The 18,931-nt window shown below is 41.4% G+C and overlaps 1 protein-coding gene across 3 annotated transcripts in view; it reads left to right on the forward strand.

The window, feature by feature from the left end:
- Positions 1–13,427, forward strand: part of LOC117552726 (NACHT and WD repeat domain-containing protein 2) — a 46,859-nt gene extending 33,432 nt beyond the window's left edge. For all 3 annotated transcript variants that reach the window (XM_034226319.1, XM_034226318.1, XM_034226317.1), the window contains exons 5-8: positions 6–209; positions 899–1,049; positions 3,307–3,896; positions 6,960–13,427. In XM_034226319.1, the coding sequence (XP_034082210.1) occupies positions 6–209; positions 899–1,049; positions 3,307–3,896; positions 6,960–10,844 (4,830 nt within the window). In that variant the 3' untranslated portion in view covers positions 10,845–13,427. The remainder of the gene's footprint in view (positions 1–5; positions 210–898; positions 1,050–3,306; positions 3,897–6,959) is intronic.
- Positions 13,428–18,931: the final 5,504 nt, after the last annotated feature.

The raw sequence follows: 18,931 nt of genomic DNA on the forward strand, positions 1-18,931 counted from the left end.
TTCAGGGTCTTGTGGGGGAAAAGTACGGCAGCATCCGAGTGCCGGGGGAGGTGGAGTCGGCGGAGTTTGAGATGATCTTGGATGCAGCTGTGGAGGCGGGGATGGACACACACATCTTGGAGGAGTGGTACTGCAGGGATGAAAACTCAGTGCCACCCGCATACTACCTCAAACCCAAAGCCCAAATGCTTAAGAACTACCAGAACTCTGTGAGTGCTTCCTCAAATGTTGTGTTACCCACATACTGTAGAGGTTAATAAATAGAGGATTATTGTCCTAGAGATTGTTGGTGCATGAATTAAACTGTCCTTGAGGAACCTATTTTATATTGGAATAAGAAAAAGCAAGATTGTTTGGAGGTTGTGTGGAAAGACGTTTAATCTCTGACAGCCCTTGAGCTCTCAATAACACGCTTTACAGCCCATGAAAAAGTAGCAAACTACGCTGTAAAAGGGATTTATTTACAAAAGAGTTTAGTTTCTGACTTTCAACTTCTTATCTTTAGAGGGACAATAAATTATGTGAAAGAGATTTGTTTAAAAAAACGGCATGATAACGTTGCCTTGAGCTTTGATTCATAAAAAGCCATACAAACTGTAGATGATAGGATAGTGTAACACTTCAACACTCTATGATACTACAAACATTAGGATATGAAAGTGAAACTTGTAGAAGCTCTTAAATCACCTACTATGAGCAGAATCCCCCAAAAAGCCAGAAGGAACGTTCCTACATAAAGCACTGATTCTAAATCAATCTTCCTCACTTGACACAGAGAACAATATTCCCGTTGTTTCAGTATATTTTAGCACAAGACATGGTTAACCACATTCTCTCAGTACATGATGAAGAGTGCTCTGTGTAAACTGTGATGTGTGTCGGTCCTCTTCCTGTTTAGATGGAGTCGAGCAGCGCAGCCAAGACCAAGAATGACAAGGCCTGGAGGAATGTGTCGGAGGAGATCAAGAAGATCTTCCGAACAGCGGTGCTGCAGCTCCAGGAGAAAGGGACCATGAAGTGCCCTCAGGCCAAAAAATTCCTCTGCTCTGGTCAGTTAACTCTTTCTTATAATGTCACATCTTTTCTGATGGGAAGCTCACTTTCTGGTTTGGTTCTAGAAATATTGTACTTGCATGTTAAATAAAACATTTATTTGGCATTTAGTATTTTATGATACTAATGTCAAGCTCTGAATGCATGTAGCTCTCCCTTTTTGAGCTTAATGATTAGTTGATTATTTCATCGACCCAAAAATATTCAAAAATTTGACAACTTTTCATTGTTATTTATCAATTTTTAAAGTAATTTTTTAGTCATACATCTTGAAGAATCCACAGGTTTTAGCTTCACAAATATAAATATTTGCTACATTTTATTATGCTATGATATTAATCAGAATACATTTTGATATAGACTAATGTTCAGACAAGATGAGCAATCTCAAAATATTTTTTTTCTGGTAAGAATGGAGAAACCAGCTCGAGTGCGCTAGAATTTGAAAGTACGCAGCCGAAAGAAATCTGCCCCTTCCTTCAGACTTCCTCACAGAGCCCCTCCTCCAACACACACGAACGCGCACACGACCAATGAGGGCACGAGATAAGTTTGTGCACAGATGGAAGGCTGACAGGCAGGTAGGCCATCCAGTTACTTTAGCCGGGCCGGTGAAAATAATTGGTCGTGCTTTTACAGTGCCACGGCTTCCACTGATGACTGTATTTATTGTCAAAGCATTTAACATATTCATTGCTATCGGGATATTAAGAGCATTCCATGGAATATAACAAAATGTGTTTCTGAACCTACCCCACCTTTAATGTTTCACAATGTATAGACCAAACACATGAACTTATCTGGAAGATAATAAGTAATTGATCCATAATGATTCTTAGTTGGAGTCTTAATTGCTACAGTAGATAAAGTAACAAAGTCATCTTAAAACTCCTACCAAGGGTTTCTCTAGTTAAAAGAAAATGTACATGGATCTTTCTAACCTGAAAAAAGAAAGCCTTTGCTATCATCATGTATGAGAAAAGTTTAAATATAACATTAACCTCCAGGAAAAACAACTCACATGGCAAAGGCCACAAAGTTAATAAGTGGGGCTGTTGTGGAGATTGCAATCTTGTCACTAAAAATGCAACAAGAAATGAGAAGCAATCAGGATGTGTCAGCCCGCACTCAGCAGATGACAGAGATGGATCGATTGCACTGTAGATTCACCTCTCAGTAATGAATCCAAACAGTGTTTTGCAATGACAGGTAAAAACAGAAAGGATTTTGTGACTTTAGAAGTCCACTTTTTAAAGGTTATTATGCAACATGTTGTGTGATTAAAAGGCTTATTATTGAATCACTCTACTGTATGTTGTGTTAGTCACAATTTGCCATTCATCATGATTCCAAAAATACTTAAATATGAAATCTCCTTTTAAGATACAACATGGAAACAGAGAATGAACGGTTATTCTCAATACTTCCATATTTCTGCTGGTGTAAAAGGTGACAGCAACAGAAAATGTGACGTTTGAAGAGTTTCTTCCACACTTTATGTTCACCCTTTGAAGTTGTAACATGTTTCATATCAGCTCTTGTTTGAAAAATACTCCATTTGGGATCTCCCAGTTATTACTGAACTGTTTGGACAGGAGAGAATTCATCTTTCAAGACATCTCTTGTTCTTTTCTCGGGCTGTCATCGTGCGAGATGATCTAAGTAATATTCTACCAGGATCCGATGACAAGCCCTTGTTTTATTGCTCCTGTTCGTATAAAGCGGGCACAGCATGTTGCTTTTCTCATGGAGGATATAAAGAATAACACAAAGAGAAATAAGTAATTGCAAGTTTGTAAGTCAATGTGAAAAAGAAGTCCCTTTTTTGTGTCAGGAAACAGCAGATTGTGTGCACTGTAATTGGGGTTTAAGCTAGCTTCATTGTACTAAATAGGAAACAAACTTTCTTTTCACACTTTTCTCTCCCCCACCTAATTAGCAAGTCCCCATGTGAGCTTAACTACAAAGACACTGGCAAAGTTTCAGTCGGCCATCTCTTTGTTGGCGAGCCTTTGATACAGTTCAGTGGCGCTAGCTTAAATGATTTTATAATCTTTGTTTCTTCTTAAATAAGGCTCCAAGAATCTTCTTATCTGTTGGGCTTTGCTCCTGAAAGGAATCTAAACCCTACATCTGTTGGACATTTACCTTTGAAAGTAGTACATTATAGTCCTTATCGGCATATAATGTACCAAACACAAAGCTGGGAAGTTTGGAGAGGTTAACATAACGTTGTATTTTCTTTTATTTCAGCCTTAGAGGATGAATTAGACTTCGCCCTTGGGAAGCAAACCCCTGCCTTTCTCAAGAAATGTGTCTGCTACATTCGCAAGATTGCCAACTTTGACCGCTTCGCTAAAATCCCGGAGATGACCCGCTACATGGACACCGTGGTGAGCGAAGATCGCGTCATGCGCAACCAGGAAGCCTACGAACGCCTTCTGAAGATACGGGACGAGTTTATCCCAACCGTCGTCGCCGCCTCCAACCTCCGTGTTTACTCTTCCGTCACTCACTGCGACATGAAGCTCGGTTACTCCCAGGAAGTGGAGAGCCACTACGTAGAAGGTCTGTGTAAACAGTTCTACGAGGACATGGTGGATATCATTCAGGCCACGGTGCAGCAGAACTTCGGCACGGAGGCCGACCCGCTGTACGACGAGATCCTGCAGCACCTGTCGCTCTGTAAAAGCTACGCAGAACTCTACGATTTCAAGTCGGAATCGTTGGATTACGTACAAGAGTATCTCATGCCGTCTAAAGGGAGCAGAACGAGCCCCCTAGTGGTGTTCGGGGGACCTTGCACGGGAAAGACTTTGCTGCTATCTGAAGTTGCCAAACAGGTGAGATAAAATATAAAAATTAAAAATGGTGGTGTTATTTTGCTCCTTTTGTGCCTTTCCCATCGCTCTTTTCCTTGTGTTTTCACGCTTGTGCTCTTCTGTCTGTCTGATCTGAGCATGTGTCCATCTTTGTGCCACGGAGTGTGAGGGGGCGTGCAACTGTTCATCTCTTTTCATCAAACGATTGCTTGACCATCTGTGTGTCTGCCAAAAAGACAGTCCATTGCCATGTCTCTTAATGTCCTACAAACTGTACACATCTGTGCACGGGTCTGCTTTTTCAGACATGAACATCTGTAGAGTTATCACAAAGGTCGTGGACAATTTGTTTCTGAAAGTGAATGCTTCATGTTTATGCACAACCTTGTTCTCTGGTTTTGTGCGTGCCATCTGGCTGCCTGGCTACATTAAGATCACACCTAGCCAAGATCACACAGCACCAGCCCACAGATCTACCCCTCCTGTCCAAACCTTTCCTCATAAACGTTGTGTTAGTGCCCTCATTTATAGTAAGTCCATTCATATCATCCGAGTTCATTGCGTGGTTGTATAAAATGTTACGCAATTACATGATCAAAGCCTAAACTTCAGCGTTATATTACCTCGGGGACGTCATAGTGAAAGTGAAATATCTCAATGTACACGCTCATACAGTGGATTCAAGATAAGTGATAACGGTGACAAAGTGATTAATAGTGTGTATGAGAGCATGGAGCAGGGTGAAGAGGAAATGAGAAGATAGTGATACTTCATACCAAATTAGTCATGCGAATTCTGCAACCACATATGTTTACAGGCTTATTCTACTACATCAGAATGTGTCCTCATGTGGAAACACATTTTTGTTAACAGAAAAGAGAACGTCTAAATCCTGAAATTACCAGAAATGCACAAAAATCTCAATATTAATTTCAGCCATTTATAATTCTCACAATTAAATCTGCAGTCCTTGGGAAGGTAAACACAAAACAATCAAAGGACACTTATACGTTACGTACAGTAGTCCCTATCACACTAGCAATTATCACATATTTTAGATATATAAATACCAGCACATTAACATCACAAGCATAAAACTAATTTAAATGATAGCTGCCCACACAGATTAGCCTACTGACTTATCACACAAACAGTTTACACTAATACACATACAGCATGTGAGTGGGCTTCCCAGTTCTCATTTAGTCCAGTCTTTTTATATTTGCATAATTAAACGAAAAAATACTAGATCATAAAATAATTGGTTCCAGAATCACGGGATAAAGATGAACCAAGCGTTGGATGTGAATCAAAGCTTTAGCAGGTGGAATTAAGTTTTCTGTAGTTGGACTGTATATAAGCCTTACTGTAAGACATTTACAGCGAGTTAGCATTTAAAACTAAAACCTATGCGGCCATGTTGTTTAAAGGAAAGAGGGATGTTATTAGATTAAAGGTTGCAGGGGTAGACATTAAGGGTAAAATGCGCTGCGCTCCGCAGCAAACAGCTGTTTGCTTTTCAGCCAACAACGACAAGCGACTCACGAAACGCTATGTTGTAGCATTAATAAACGAAACAATTTAACAAAATTGCTAGTCAAAAAAAACAATAGGAAACATTTTTTTTTTAAACAATATTTTTAGTGGCCCGAGCGGGCAAGTGGAAAGTACGTTATGCTGGCCCGGGGTGTCTAGTGCTTCCGGGCCAGCGGGCCATTTATAATGTCGAGCCCTGGGTTGACTAAAATATGTGCTGTTGAATTGTTTGGACAGCACCACATGGTGTCATTCACGCATAACTGTGGTTTGAATCACATAAACCCCGGAGATTTAACAGCTTGTGTTTGATATCAAATTCAAACCAGTCCACAGAAAATCAAAATGTCATGAAACATGACCCCTAAAACTTTGATGCAAATTCACAAGCAAAACACAAAACTGGATGTGTTTATAGAAAATAAGTAGGCGTTTGCTCAACTTTCCCTCAGAAGCTGATTCCCTTAAAGTACAGATTTACCGGGATTTTTATCAAGAATGTCAGATTTTCAAAGGGGATTGGGAGGTATGTCTTTTGGAGCTTCTAAGTTTAGCACAGTAACACATAGCCTTAGGCTTCAGTAGAGACTTGTATTGCAGATGACAGGTGTGTTAGGTTGCCTTGTTTTCATATCATCAGCCAAATTGTACACAGGTGCAGAATAAGAGAAACACAATCAGGATGATGTATGACACTAGTTGTTAAATAGACTATTATAGCACAATATGCAGCGGTAGTAAACTGGTTCATAATGGTGCAATGGCTGCTTTGGCTCAGTTAGAGAATATTGCCAATGAGACTCCAGACATTGGGCCCATGGTAACGTCTGGCAGTTACTGCACGTAAAGTCAGGTTAATTAAAGTTTTGTAGACTTTCATATATGTCTGATTGTAATAGTGGGTGTTTGGCTTGTAGGTATACAGATTCAACAAAGCTATTGTTAGATAAAATGCTACCTGTAGATGTTTGAATTTGCCATTTTATAGCTCTATGAACTTGCCTTTCTGTTCTGCGGGTACATTGTAGCTGTATTAAATGTAACATATGTACCATGATATTTTTCTTTTAAATGTAAATAATCCACTGACAGATAATGGGTCTTTATTCTTTCTGTCCCCGTCTCTCACACATGCACACAGCTAAATGTGGAGTTGGCGTTACTATTGCCCTAAATGTGTCCAGAAATCTCAGCTGGGCCATTTAATGAATTCATGAATGAAATGATAATACAAATGAAGCCTCAAAAATTGGGGTAGTGCTCATTCACAGAGTGTTACTCATCATGACAAATATTCTTAGTTATTGAATTAAATCTATTATTTAATTTGACTGTGTTTTTCTGAACGGACCAAACAAAACACAAGTACATTCCTTACAAGTACAAACTCAAAGCAAATGTGAAAAAAATATGTTTTCCATCTTAAGATTTATAGTTTAACTTTTTTTGACTCAATGTAACTGTGCCATTCAAATATGGAACATTAAATAGAGAATATTAAAGAGAGAGCTCTACATATTCTAACAATCATCTCTCATTGTTTTTCAGGCGTACACATGGCTGCAGAACGAGTTGGGCCCTGAAACCGACCCAGTGGTTATTGTCCGTTTTGTTGGCTCTAGCCAGCTCTCCACAGACCTACGCAGCCTCCTCCAGAGCATTTGTGAACAGATTGCAATAAACTACCGCTGCCTGATTCACTTTCTGCCTACACAAATCCAGGAGATGAAGGAGCTCCTGATCAACCTTCTAGGGGAAGCCACATTTCACAGGCCCTTGGTCATTGTCCTGGATGCCCTGGAGCAGCTTACAGATGGCGATGATGTCCGCAAGCTGTGGTGGCTTCCCATACATCTGCCTCGGACAGTCCGCATTATAGTCTCAACATTGCCCAATAAACATGGTATCCTGCAGAAACTTCGCCAGCTCGTCCATGATGAGAGGAATTATGTGGAATTAGTCCAGAGGGATCGCAAGGTCTGCAGTCAAACATTAAAACAGCAGTTGCTAGGGGTGAAACGAAAGGTCACCTCAGGCCAACAGATCTATGTCAATGAGGCACTTGCCAAGTGTACATTGCCAATGTTTGTCAACCTCATCTACAGAGAAGTAGTTAATTGGAGGTCTCACAAAGATGTGGATGACAGGTCCCTATGCTCCACAGTGCATGAAAGCATAGAACAGCTCTTCTACTCAGTGGAGAACAAGTTGGGCCAACGTTTTGTCTTCCGAGCATTAGGATACATCACCATGGCCAAGGCTGGGCTAACTGAGGTGGAGCTGGAGGATATTCTGTCCCTTGATAATATAGTTCTTGGCGATGTCATTGTGGCAACATACCTCAAAAACCCCTTGAGGATCTCTTATGACCTGGTTGCAAGGCTTAGAGAGGAGCTGTATGGTTATCTGGTGGAACGTCAGGTACGCAACGTCACCTTGATGGTTTGGGCCAACCGACACCTACATCTCATTGCCCAGAAGCTGTATCTTAGCAACGAGGAAGACGTCCATCAAATGCACAGTCTCCTAGCTGAGTACTTCTTGGGGGCATGGTCAGGAGGCAGAAAGAAGATCTTCACCTACGACAACAACCATTTCACTTCCCTGAATATATCTGTTCACAAAAACCCCCACAATCAGCAGTCTCATGAGAAAACATCATCTGACAAGTACTCTTATGACAGGCAGACTCCAGAGCAGCCGTGGGTGTTTCAGTGCAATCTATTGGAGCCTGACATTTTCTTTGTCAACCATAGGAAGATGACAGAGTTGGTGTACCACCTAACCAGGAGTGGGCGCACTGATGACCTCATGTTTGGTGTCATCATGAACTTTAGCTGGCTCTACACAATGATCAAGATTGGCCAGTTTGACAAAGCTTTAACAGACATTGACCTAGCTTACAGCTATTCCCAAGAAAAAGAGCTGAAGTTCCTCGCCACAACTCTCCGTAGCGTCAAATTAAAAGTGCTAAAGAACCCAGCATCACTGTCTGCAGAACTGCAGCAAAGGCTCCTGCCAGTTGTCACCTCCCTCCCAAAGCTCAGACACCTCCTCTTGGAGTGTGACAAAGATGGCCCCAAGTACTGCTCCATCGTGCCTCTACACTCCTCTATGGACGTCACATACAGTCCAGAGAGGCTTCCTCTGTGCTCTAGCTACATGCAGATTGTGGAGATCTTGCCAACCCTAGCACCAAACATAGTCCTTGTAGCCCTCGAAGATGGGTCTGTCAGCACCTGGGATGTAGAGAGCAGACAACTTCAAAGACAGATAGATACAGCCAAATCTGTTGTGCTAGGAATCAGGCTAACCACTGATGAAAAGTATCTGGTCGTGGCCACAACCAAAAACACGCTGCTCATCTATGATAATCACAAGTCCTGCCTTTTATCTGAGGTTGAAATCAAGGGGTCCAAGCAAAGTGGTGTCGCTGGTGGGGTGGCCTTCATCAATGGTTTTACCTTGTCAACCCATCATGCTTTGGCTTGGCTTGAAGCTAGTAAAGATGTCAATGTTATTGACCTACTTTACGGTTGGCCTCTCTACCAGTTCCATTGCTGGTATGAGGTGACTTGTGTCCAGTGCTCTCCAGATGGAATGTATGCCTTCTGTGGCCAGTACCTCAACACTACATCCATCTTTCATCTGGGAAATGGGGACAAGTTGGCCACTGTCACCTCTGAGTTTTCTGGGGGATTCGTTAAGTCCATTCTAGTTCTGGACACCCTTAACCAAATGGTGATGGTTGACAATGAAGGCAGTTTGTCAGTATGGAACACCAAAGATATCACCAACACACGTCTGATGGAGGATTACGATTGTAGAGGGGATGACAGTGAAGTGGTGGGCATTGAGTTATCTGAAGACCAACGCTCCATTCTCATTTGCAAGGCAAGAAGTATTGAGGTTCTGGACACAAAAGTATGGAAAATGGTAGAGAAGTTCAAAGCCAAACGCACTGAACGCTTTGTCGCTGCTGTTCTCTCCAAGAATGGACAAAGCATTGTGGCCTCCATGGAGAACACCTCCTCTATCTTTGTCTGGAGAAGGGACAGTGGACAATGCATGGCAAGCCTTATTGAGGTCTCAGGGGCTATCGTCAAACTAATCAAATCAGCCCATCACAACCTGCTCCTTTCTGTTGCCAGCAGTGGGGTGTTGTCTGTTTGGGACATTGATATCATCACCGCCATGTCAAATATTGACAAAACAGGCAAGAAGATCCAGACCTTGCAGCTGTCCGGCAGAGAGGATTATGTGTTTACAATGGACGGTTCTGAAGCTGTCCACAAGTGGAACTTCAACACCGGCTTTATTGAGACAGTCTTTAAGCACGAGGGCATAGTAGAGAACTGTGTCCTCAGCTCTTCTGGCGATCTGATGGTGACTTCAGATGACAAGTCCAGTCAGTACATCTGGCAAACCAGTACTGGAGAAAACATGTTCCGCATCAATGGACAGAGAATATCACAGCTGCTAATCACCCACAACGACCAGTTTGTGGTGTCCCTCTGCGAGCAGAATGCATCCAGAGTCTGGAGGCTTGGGACTGGCCACAAAGTGTGCAACATTTTAGTCACCCTCCAGAATGCACTGGTCACCACAGCTAACACTTTCCTTGTGGGAGCCACCAAAAATAAGCTCCTTGCTGTCAGTCTTTGGTCGGGCAGCGTATCCAAGAAGTTTGTCTGTGATGATGGCGTTACCATCGTCAACTTCAAGCTCATTCCTGACTGCCCTGACTGTGTGGTGTTCATCACGTCGACAGAGACCGTCATCATCTGGAGTGTGGCAGATGAGTCTGTTTGCAGGCGAGTTCAGCTGCCAATCAATTTCCTTAAAAATCTAGAGGACTTCCAGATCTCGCCCAATGGGAAATTAGGAATTGTCTCCAAAGGCGATGAGAATATCAATGTCCTGGATCTTCACAGCGGCAAGCTGAGGCTTGTCCATGCTGCTGGTATAATTTGGCGTCAGAAATTATCAAGAGATGGACGTTATCTAGTGTATATCTGTTTCCGGAACTGCGATGAAGACGATGAAGCTGGTGTCGTATCTAATCTGATCGTGATGCGCCTTGCTGATGGTAAGAGCATCGGCACATGCTCCCTGTACAAGACACCTACCTTCCTGTCTCTCTCCCAGCGAGCACTTAACATCATCATTGGCTTCGAGGACGGCAGCATTGGCACATACACAGTAGTGGATCGTGTGGATGCTGCCCTCAAGATAAAGATAGCCACCTCAAACAGCCGACAGATTGTCAACAATGCCTCGCAAAAGGTGCGGCCAAAATGTGGCAACCATTCCTTTAAGACTGTTGCTGATTGCATTTGGAGGGAGTCAACCGAGGTGTTCTCCAGGGACAGCCCTATCAACGTGTCCGACTCTGGTGAGGGTGAGTCGACCACGCCTACAAAAAAAGAGTGAACTGCTGCAGTGATAGGTGGAGATTAGAGAAGCAGGTGGAGTTAGGACAGGAAGTGGAGATATGTGAGAAAGTTTAGAATCTCTGGGGTTGCAGTTGATTCTTGTTTACAGCCACGTGTTTCAGCTGCAGATGTCAGCCCTCTGGGTAGTTAATGAGCCGACCGTTTTACGCTGCACTCGAGTTATGTATTACTTACTTCCAACATATGATACAGTTCCTGTTTGTTTTACACACGAAGACTGTTAGAAAAATACTATGTTTTTGAAAAGAAGAAAAAAGTTTGTTCTGTGAGGTATTAGTTTGCCATTATGTGTCCTTTTGCATTTGAAGAACAAAGTTACTATTCAAATGTCTCGGTCAAACATTTTCAAAGCCATTCCAGTGATCTTAGCCACTTTCATTGTACACTTTCTTTATTTACATCGTGCACATTAAGCCATAATGTTTAAGAGTACATTTATGTTTGTATCAGTCGGTACTGTACAAAAAAAAGGAAGAACTATGAACATATGTACATATCCCTTTCTGGCTGCTGCAATTTGTGCAACTCCTTAAAAATGTTATGTTGTGCTTAATGCAATCAAAGTGAGTGCCTGGAATTTAAAATGTTCTTTATGTGCAGATTACAAGATTTATGAAAATGCAGGGAATTTGTAAACACAGTATACACACAGTTACTTAACACTTGCATTGATGTTAAATCTAAACGATCAGTGTATTGAAATACAGTCAACAGCGCGAGAGATCGATGGCATTGCTCTTTGTAATGATAGGTGTAGAGATTTCTTGGAGCAGTTTACGTACATTTGGTGTGAATTTACTTGCAGTTACATCAGTCTTTGTGCTGTTAGTTTTACGGGAAGCACCACTATTGAGCATAGTGTAGCATAGCACCATACACATTCACGCCTTAACCAGTGTACTTGCTTTAGGTTTAGTGGAGTGTGTTCAAATGTTCTGGTAGAAAAGGACGAGATTAGCCCAATGTTTCACTGAAACAAATTGTGAATATATTTACAGGCTTAGACAGTAGGTGGAAGCACTTTATGAGTGGTTTGTGAGAAAATGTAGATTTATTCATATGAAATGTGTAAATTGTGATCTAGAGTTGTCTTAAAATAGGTATTGGATTTGCCTTAAAACTATACAGCAGGCAATCTAGGTACTTGGAGGCTATAGCTTACTCACTTGAAATGCGACAGTGTTTTTTATATTTTTGGTATCAATACAAAATAACCACTTGACAGCAGAGACAGGACATTTAAAAATGTATGGGATCAAATAAGGGTCATTAAGATTTTGCATTTCTGAATTAAAAAAAATCCCAAAACTTTGTGTCAGTTTGTCTACCTGTGGATATAACTTTGCATTGGAGATGCAAGTTGGTGAATGTGTAGGAAAAATCTTGATGCAAAAAAAACGTTTGACTTTCAAAATAAATATTAGTAATAATATAATTTAAAAAATAAAACCAACTGTGAGGTTAAACATTAAAACACTTTTTTTTCTGAGTCTATGAGTTAACTTACTGTTATTTTTAAACAGATATTATATAGACTGTCTGAATATTTTCCCTACAAATTCACATTGCAGTACTGTATACTGTATGTATACATGTTTCAAAATATCTAAATGTTTTTACCCTTATATGAGCCCATAAACATGTGACGGGTAACATTATGAAAGGATGAAAAAAGGCTGTTTAAACCTGATTCGCTGACAATCTGCTGCAAAGAGTTAATCTATTAGGTTGTTCCGTGACCTTTCTTTTTAAAGCATGTCTGTAATAACCCAAAACGCAATTCTGAGCTCTGATGAGATAAATCATCTGCCAGGCATGATTGAAAACAACACACTTACACTTTGACATATACTTTTGAAGGGCTATTCCATCTTATTGTATGTTTACTAGTTTTGAACTTTTGAGATAATGGCCCTTGAATAATTTCAAACCCGGGTAGCAGCATCAAGCTTTAAAGTACTTTAATTCTCTTCAACTCAAGAGTTTCTAAATAAAAAAAATATATATATATTATGTAATTGCCAAAGTCCCGATTATAGTTTTTGTTTTTATTTTGTTGACTGCCACATTTGTTTTTTGAGGCTTGTACTGTAGTTATATTGTTACCAAATCGTTTCAGTGTTCTACTGTGATTATGTTTATGATAGAGACGATGTGCTATCTTTGCTAAAAAAAAGTTTAAACAGAGTCCTCTTATGAAATATATTGGAATGCCAGTTTAAGAGTATATTTGAATGTGTCCATATGGAAGCCAGTAAACGGTATTATTGTATGTTAAGTAACTTGAATGACTTTTAATAACTTACATGTTTGCAACTCATAGTTGACATACTGGTATAATGAATGTTTCTATTGTATTCTTTGTATTGTCAGGACTGACTTACCTGTTTAGAGATTTATATTTTCATAAATGTTGTACTTACATTTTGTTACAGAGTTGTTTAACTGGAGTTCAAACAGAAAAGAAACTTATGTCTGAAGCAATATGAAACTAGTGTGTATGCATCGTTTGTATGAAACATTTTAATGTAATAAAATGGTTCACTTTTTGCCTCCACTGCACTGCCTCGGGCGTTTCACTTTAATTAGAGGTTGTGGAAAAAACCTTGGGATCATGTTTCTACTTTTAGACATGAAAGCATTTGAATAACTGCCTCTGATTTCATAGACAATAACTAATGCAAAGAACAAACTCTCTTCTAATTGGCTAGCCAAGTCCAGGCTTTAAATTAAGTTGCAGAGCATGCTGCAAAACAGGTCATTCATGTGTTTTTATATTGTTTCCCATTGTCAGAAAACCCTGACAGTGCTGACAGCCACACACACACACACACACACACACAAACAGCTATAAAATGATGTGATAGGCCAGTAATTGCTCCTCTGCGCTTGATGCCGAATGCCAGACAAGCGTGGTGAATATTTCTCCAACACTGGCTGACATTGTCATCATAATTAGGCGATGTGTGTGCAGTGCACCTGTACAGCCCTCTGCGCCAAACACACATGCACACACACACACACACACACACACACACACACACACACAAAGTTGCAAAGCAAACACATCCAGAATCAAGCTGTGATTGGCCAATAAAAGCCTGTTGCTTTGGGCTACCGTTTTAATTTCCCAGTGGTGTCACTCTAAGCCAATGTGTGTGTGTGTGTGTGTGTGTGTGTGTGTGTGTGTGTGTGTGTGTGTGTGTGTGTGTGTGTGTGTGTGTGTGTGTGTGTGTGTGTGTGTGTGTGTGTGTGTGTGTGTGTGTGTGTGTGTGTGTGTGTGTGTGTGTGTGTGTGTGTGTGTGTGTGTGTGTGTGTGTGTGTGTGTGTGTGTGTGTGTCCTGTCTCCACGGCAACATCAGGTCCAGAGCGGTGACGGGCTTGGTCACGCCTCTCATTGTAATGATGGTGAGCTCATGTCTGTTGGCTATTGGGGCTGCCTACAGTCCTTATGACAACAAGGGCTTGACTATTACTGGCACATTCCACCTGCAGCGCCACACAGACATATCATTACACCACTTGTTTGTTGAACAGGAGGTCTCCACAGGTCACGGTGTGTCTTAATGTGAGTGTCCTACAGTATGGATTACAGTTAGGGCTGAACGATTTTAAATCGAAATCGCGATTTGTAATTATGCAGTTAAAAATCGCAAAGCCTGCGATTTTTTTTACTTTTTTTTTTCTCTTCTGTGTCAGTCATCCACACCAATCAGAAGTGCTGTGCTCCACATGTAACAGCCATTGCTAACCAATCAGAAGTGGCCCATGATAGAAGGTGATAGACAGATTGATCCAATCACCTGCCAAGTATTTTTGAAATACTTTTCCAAATGGCTTCCAATGGAGCTTTCCTAGATGGTTTGGTGAAACAAACCATCTGAGTCAGGTTAGTAATGCTCACATGTTTTACATATATTACAGGGTGAGTCTTAAACTGAAGCTTGACTTTAAAGCAACCCAACGGAAGTTTCATGTAAGTTTAGTTATTTCACTCGTAGCTCGGGCTGCGGGGGTGCTAGAGACGGGAGTACGTTGATACGACCTTCCTAGCCGGAGATATGGCCGCATCTTACAATAAACTTCCGTTGGGTCGCTTAAAAACAAAATCGCAAATCGAATCGCAATATCTGTCCGAAAAATCGCAATTAGATTATTTCCCCAAATCGTGTAGCCCTAATTACAGTATGTCATTGCCTCTTATTTACTCAGCCCTAAAATAGCCTGGTCATTGTCAGCTGCATTTACTCTATAAGCCAAGGCCCTCCTTTTGTCATCCTTGTATTTTTTTTTAACTCTAACGTGTGTTTTCAGCAATGTCGAACACTATGACTCACCTATATCTCCCCCTCTTCCTCCCCCTGGCCAAGACGAAACCTTTCTGAAGGATTGACATTTAAGTAGAAGCAAAGCCCTTTATGATATAAGCACTACAAAAATACTGTGGTTGTTTGAGTAGTGCTTGTTTGTCTAACTAAAAGCCTTTCACCAAATACGGGATGTGTGCAGTGGCGACTGGTCATTAGGGGCACAGCCCCACCTAGTGTCAGCAGAAAGGAATTCAAATACTAATTCCAAATAAATGCAAAAAAATACATCTTAAAATATATTTTAAGGTCATGTTTAATCATCTGATTCGTCTGTACATTGCTGTTTTAGTTTGTGTTCTTCTAATTAGTGTCTACAGTGTGCCTATTGAGCCGTTTTGAGCTATGTGGGTCAAGCCCCGATCTAGCCCCTCTCTCTCACTGTCTAAGTGAATTGGTGCTGTAAAAACTACACTGTGCATGCTCAGAGTATGTTTCTATTCAATGGGTGCGGCAAAAAAATAATCACCATAGGGGCACTGTGCTGACATACCTACCAAACGTCATCTCATAATTCAGAGAGCTGATTGGCTGTAAGTACGTGTGCTGCGAAAATAGTAGTTGTTTGAGAAGAGGAGAGAGAGAGAGAGCAGCGTATAGCGATTAAAATCAGTAAAACGGAAAGAAAATTAATGAAGTTGACCATCTACTTCAGCTTTGGTAAGTTCATTTTATGTCATATCTTTTGTTGATCTTCTGTGTTTTTCCTATAGGCTATTGCTCTGCCCCTCTCTCTCTATCGGAACCATGGATAGCCTACAGCTATTTGTTTACGTGAAAAGCACCAGAAGCTTATATATACACATCTAACTTGTTCGTGCCCTACCACTTTTGTACATATAAAAACGCCACTGGATGTGTGCACGGGGAACACCAATTTAAGCCTCTCGAAAGACAAAGTACCATTCCCTGTCTGTGAGGTGAATTTAAAATCCGATCAATGGAACACAATCGTCCTTCATTTAATTTCGATTGCAGGTGCACAAGAAGATCTCGGAAGAGTCGTTTGCCTGCTTCCAACAGGACAGCAGGGGCTCCCAAACCCTGGCACCACTACTCCCCCTTCTTCTTCTTCTTCTTCTTCTTCTTCTTCTTCTTCTTCTTCTTCTTCTTCTTCTTCTTCTTCTTCTTTTCTTTTCTTATTATTCTTCCTTCTTTTCTTTTCTTCTTCTTCTTCTTCTTCTTCTTCTATTCTTGTTTTCTTCTTCTTCTTTCGTTCTCCTTCTTTTTCTTCTTTCTTTTCTTCTTCTTCTTCTTCTTCTTCTTCTTCTTCTTCTTCTTCTTCTTCTTCTTCTCCCTCCAAACACACCCAACTCCACTCCAGGGGGGGCATCAGCCACTCCCAGCAGTTTCACACCCCTAATAATCACCACCGGACAAGTTAAGAATCAGCTCTCGAAGATCAACGTGAGGAAGGCAAGGGAGCCAGACAACACCAACCCCCGAGTGCTCAAGGTGTGTGCCGGTCAATTAGCAGGAGTTTTTCAGCACCTATTCAGTCTCTCCTTGAAGCTGATGAAGGTGCCGGACATCTGGAAGACGTCTTGCATTGTCCCGGTGCTGGATCACAGACTACCTCACCAGCAGACCTCAGTATGTTAGACTGCAGGGCAGCGTGTCTGATGCTGCAGAGCAACACCGGAGCCCCACAAGGAACTGTGCTGTCACCATTCCTGTTCACCCTCTACACCTCCGACTTCCGCTTCAACTCTGGCTCATGCCACCTACAGAAGTTCTCTGACGACTCCTCCATTGTCAGCTGCATCACAGATGACAATGAGGAGGAGTACAGGGCCCTGGTTGAGAACTTCGTAGGCTGGTGTGACAACAATCACCTCCAGCTCAACATCAGCCAGACTAAGGAGCTGGTGGTGGACTTCAGGCGGAGCAGGAAGAGGCCTCTGACCCCCATCACCATCAGGGGGAAGGATGTGGAGGTGGTGAACAGCTACACGATCCTGGGAGTGCACTTAAACAATAAACTGGACTGGACAGATAACACCGATGCTCTCTTCAGGAAGGGACAGAGTAAGCTGTTCTTCCTGAGGAGGCTCAGGTCATTCAATGTGTGCACGAGGCTGCTGCAGATGTTCTACCAGTGGTGGCCAGTGTGCTCTTCTTTGCCGTGGTGTGCTGGGGTGGAAACACAAACACTAGGGACACTGGCAGGCTGAACAAGCTCGTGAGGAAGGCTAGCTCTGTAGTTGGAGTACAACAGGACAATCTGGAGGAGGTGGCAGAGGGGAGGACGAGGAGGAAGCTCGACAGCATCCTAGAGAACCCCTCCCACCCACTCCACGCAGAGCTAGTGAAGATGAGGAGTACGTTCAGCCACAGACTCATCCCTCCACGACAACGCACCAAGCGCCTCAGACAGTCCTTTGTGCCTGTAGCCATCAGGCTGCACAATAAGGGGTTAATGTTGAAAAAGAAATACAATTAAATCACTGGACATAAATATACACTGTTTCCACAACAACATATTATTAGTAGTAGACCAAAAAGGTAGATAGATATGTCACTATGTGTACAGATGTCCATTTTCACTTTTCACTTGTCACTTTAACTTATTCCGTACTTTATAACTTAGATGACCAAATATGTACATATGCTGACAGTTATTTTACTCTTATTTTTACTCATCTCCTATTTCATAGTCTTTTATTATTATTATCATTTTAAATTTTTTTATTGATTTTATTTATTTTTGATTTTATTAATCTGTGCTGTCCTGTTTTTTCACGCTTACCCTGTTGCTACTTTGTACAACTGAATTTCCCCTCGGGGATTAATAAAGGTTCATTTTATCTTATTTTATCTTACATACTCAATACTGTGGCCAATCCCCACAGAAGCAATTTGGGGTGAAGTGTGTTGCCCAGGGACACAACGACATGCTGACTGCATGACTATGGTTTGAACCATAGGGTTTGAACCATGTGCTCCCCTGATCCGAACACCAATGACTAGACCATTGTGTCACACGCCTTCATTTTAGTTCAGGAAAGTTAAGGCAATTAAACATGGTAATGGGTACAAACAATCGCAGTTAATGATCGTGAATTAATCATTACAGTGAGGTGATTGTCTTTCTCTTTTGATTTTAGACAATGGCACCTGTCCAGGAATGACTCACTCAGTACATACCAAAGTCCAATAATTTGTTTTCCCAACTGACAATTCACTTTCAAAGCACAATGAGGATGTTTAACACAATATTTTACAATGAATCAAAATGACATGTTGTTGGTATGAAGAATCATTTAAATAACAAAAGGTGACAAACATTAAGATTTAGTCTGAGGTCATTTGGAGATTCAGTCATAATCACAAGCTAACATAGACGACAACTCTTATCAAAGTTCTTAAAATATACGCAAAATGTCCCTATATTCAATTCAATGGACATGGTCAATACGTTCTTCACTCTCTTACTTAGAGTTCAACTTGAATGTATACCACTGTCATGGCTGCATGGTAGAGCAAGGCTGCAGCTACAGTAGGAGACAATTAGCTTAGCATAAAAACAGGAAGTAGGGGGAAACAACTAGCCTTGCCCTGATAGCCTCTGAACTAAGGATTTACTTTGGAAGCTCACTCATATTACTTTGTTTAATATGTAAAGTGTAAAAGCTTTACAGTCGTCATTTCACGGGAGGTTATGTGTTTAGCATGCTAAGCTAACAGTCTTCCGGTT

This window comes from Gymnodraco acuticeps, unplaced genomic scaffold, assembly GCF_902827175.1.
Source record: "Gymnodraco acuticeps unplaced genomic scaffold, fGymAcu1.1, whole genome shotgun sequence".
NCBI classification, from domain to species: Eukaryota; Metazoa; Chordata; class Actinopteri; order Perciformes; family Bathydraconidae; genus Gymnodraco; species Gymnodraco acuticeps.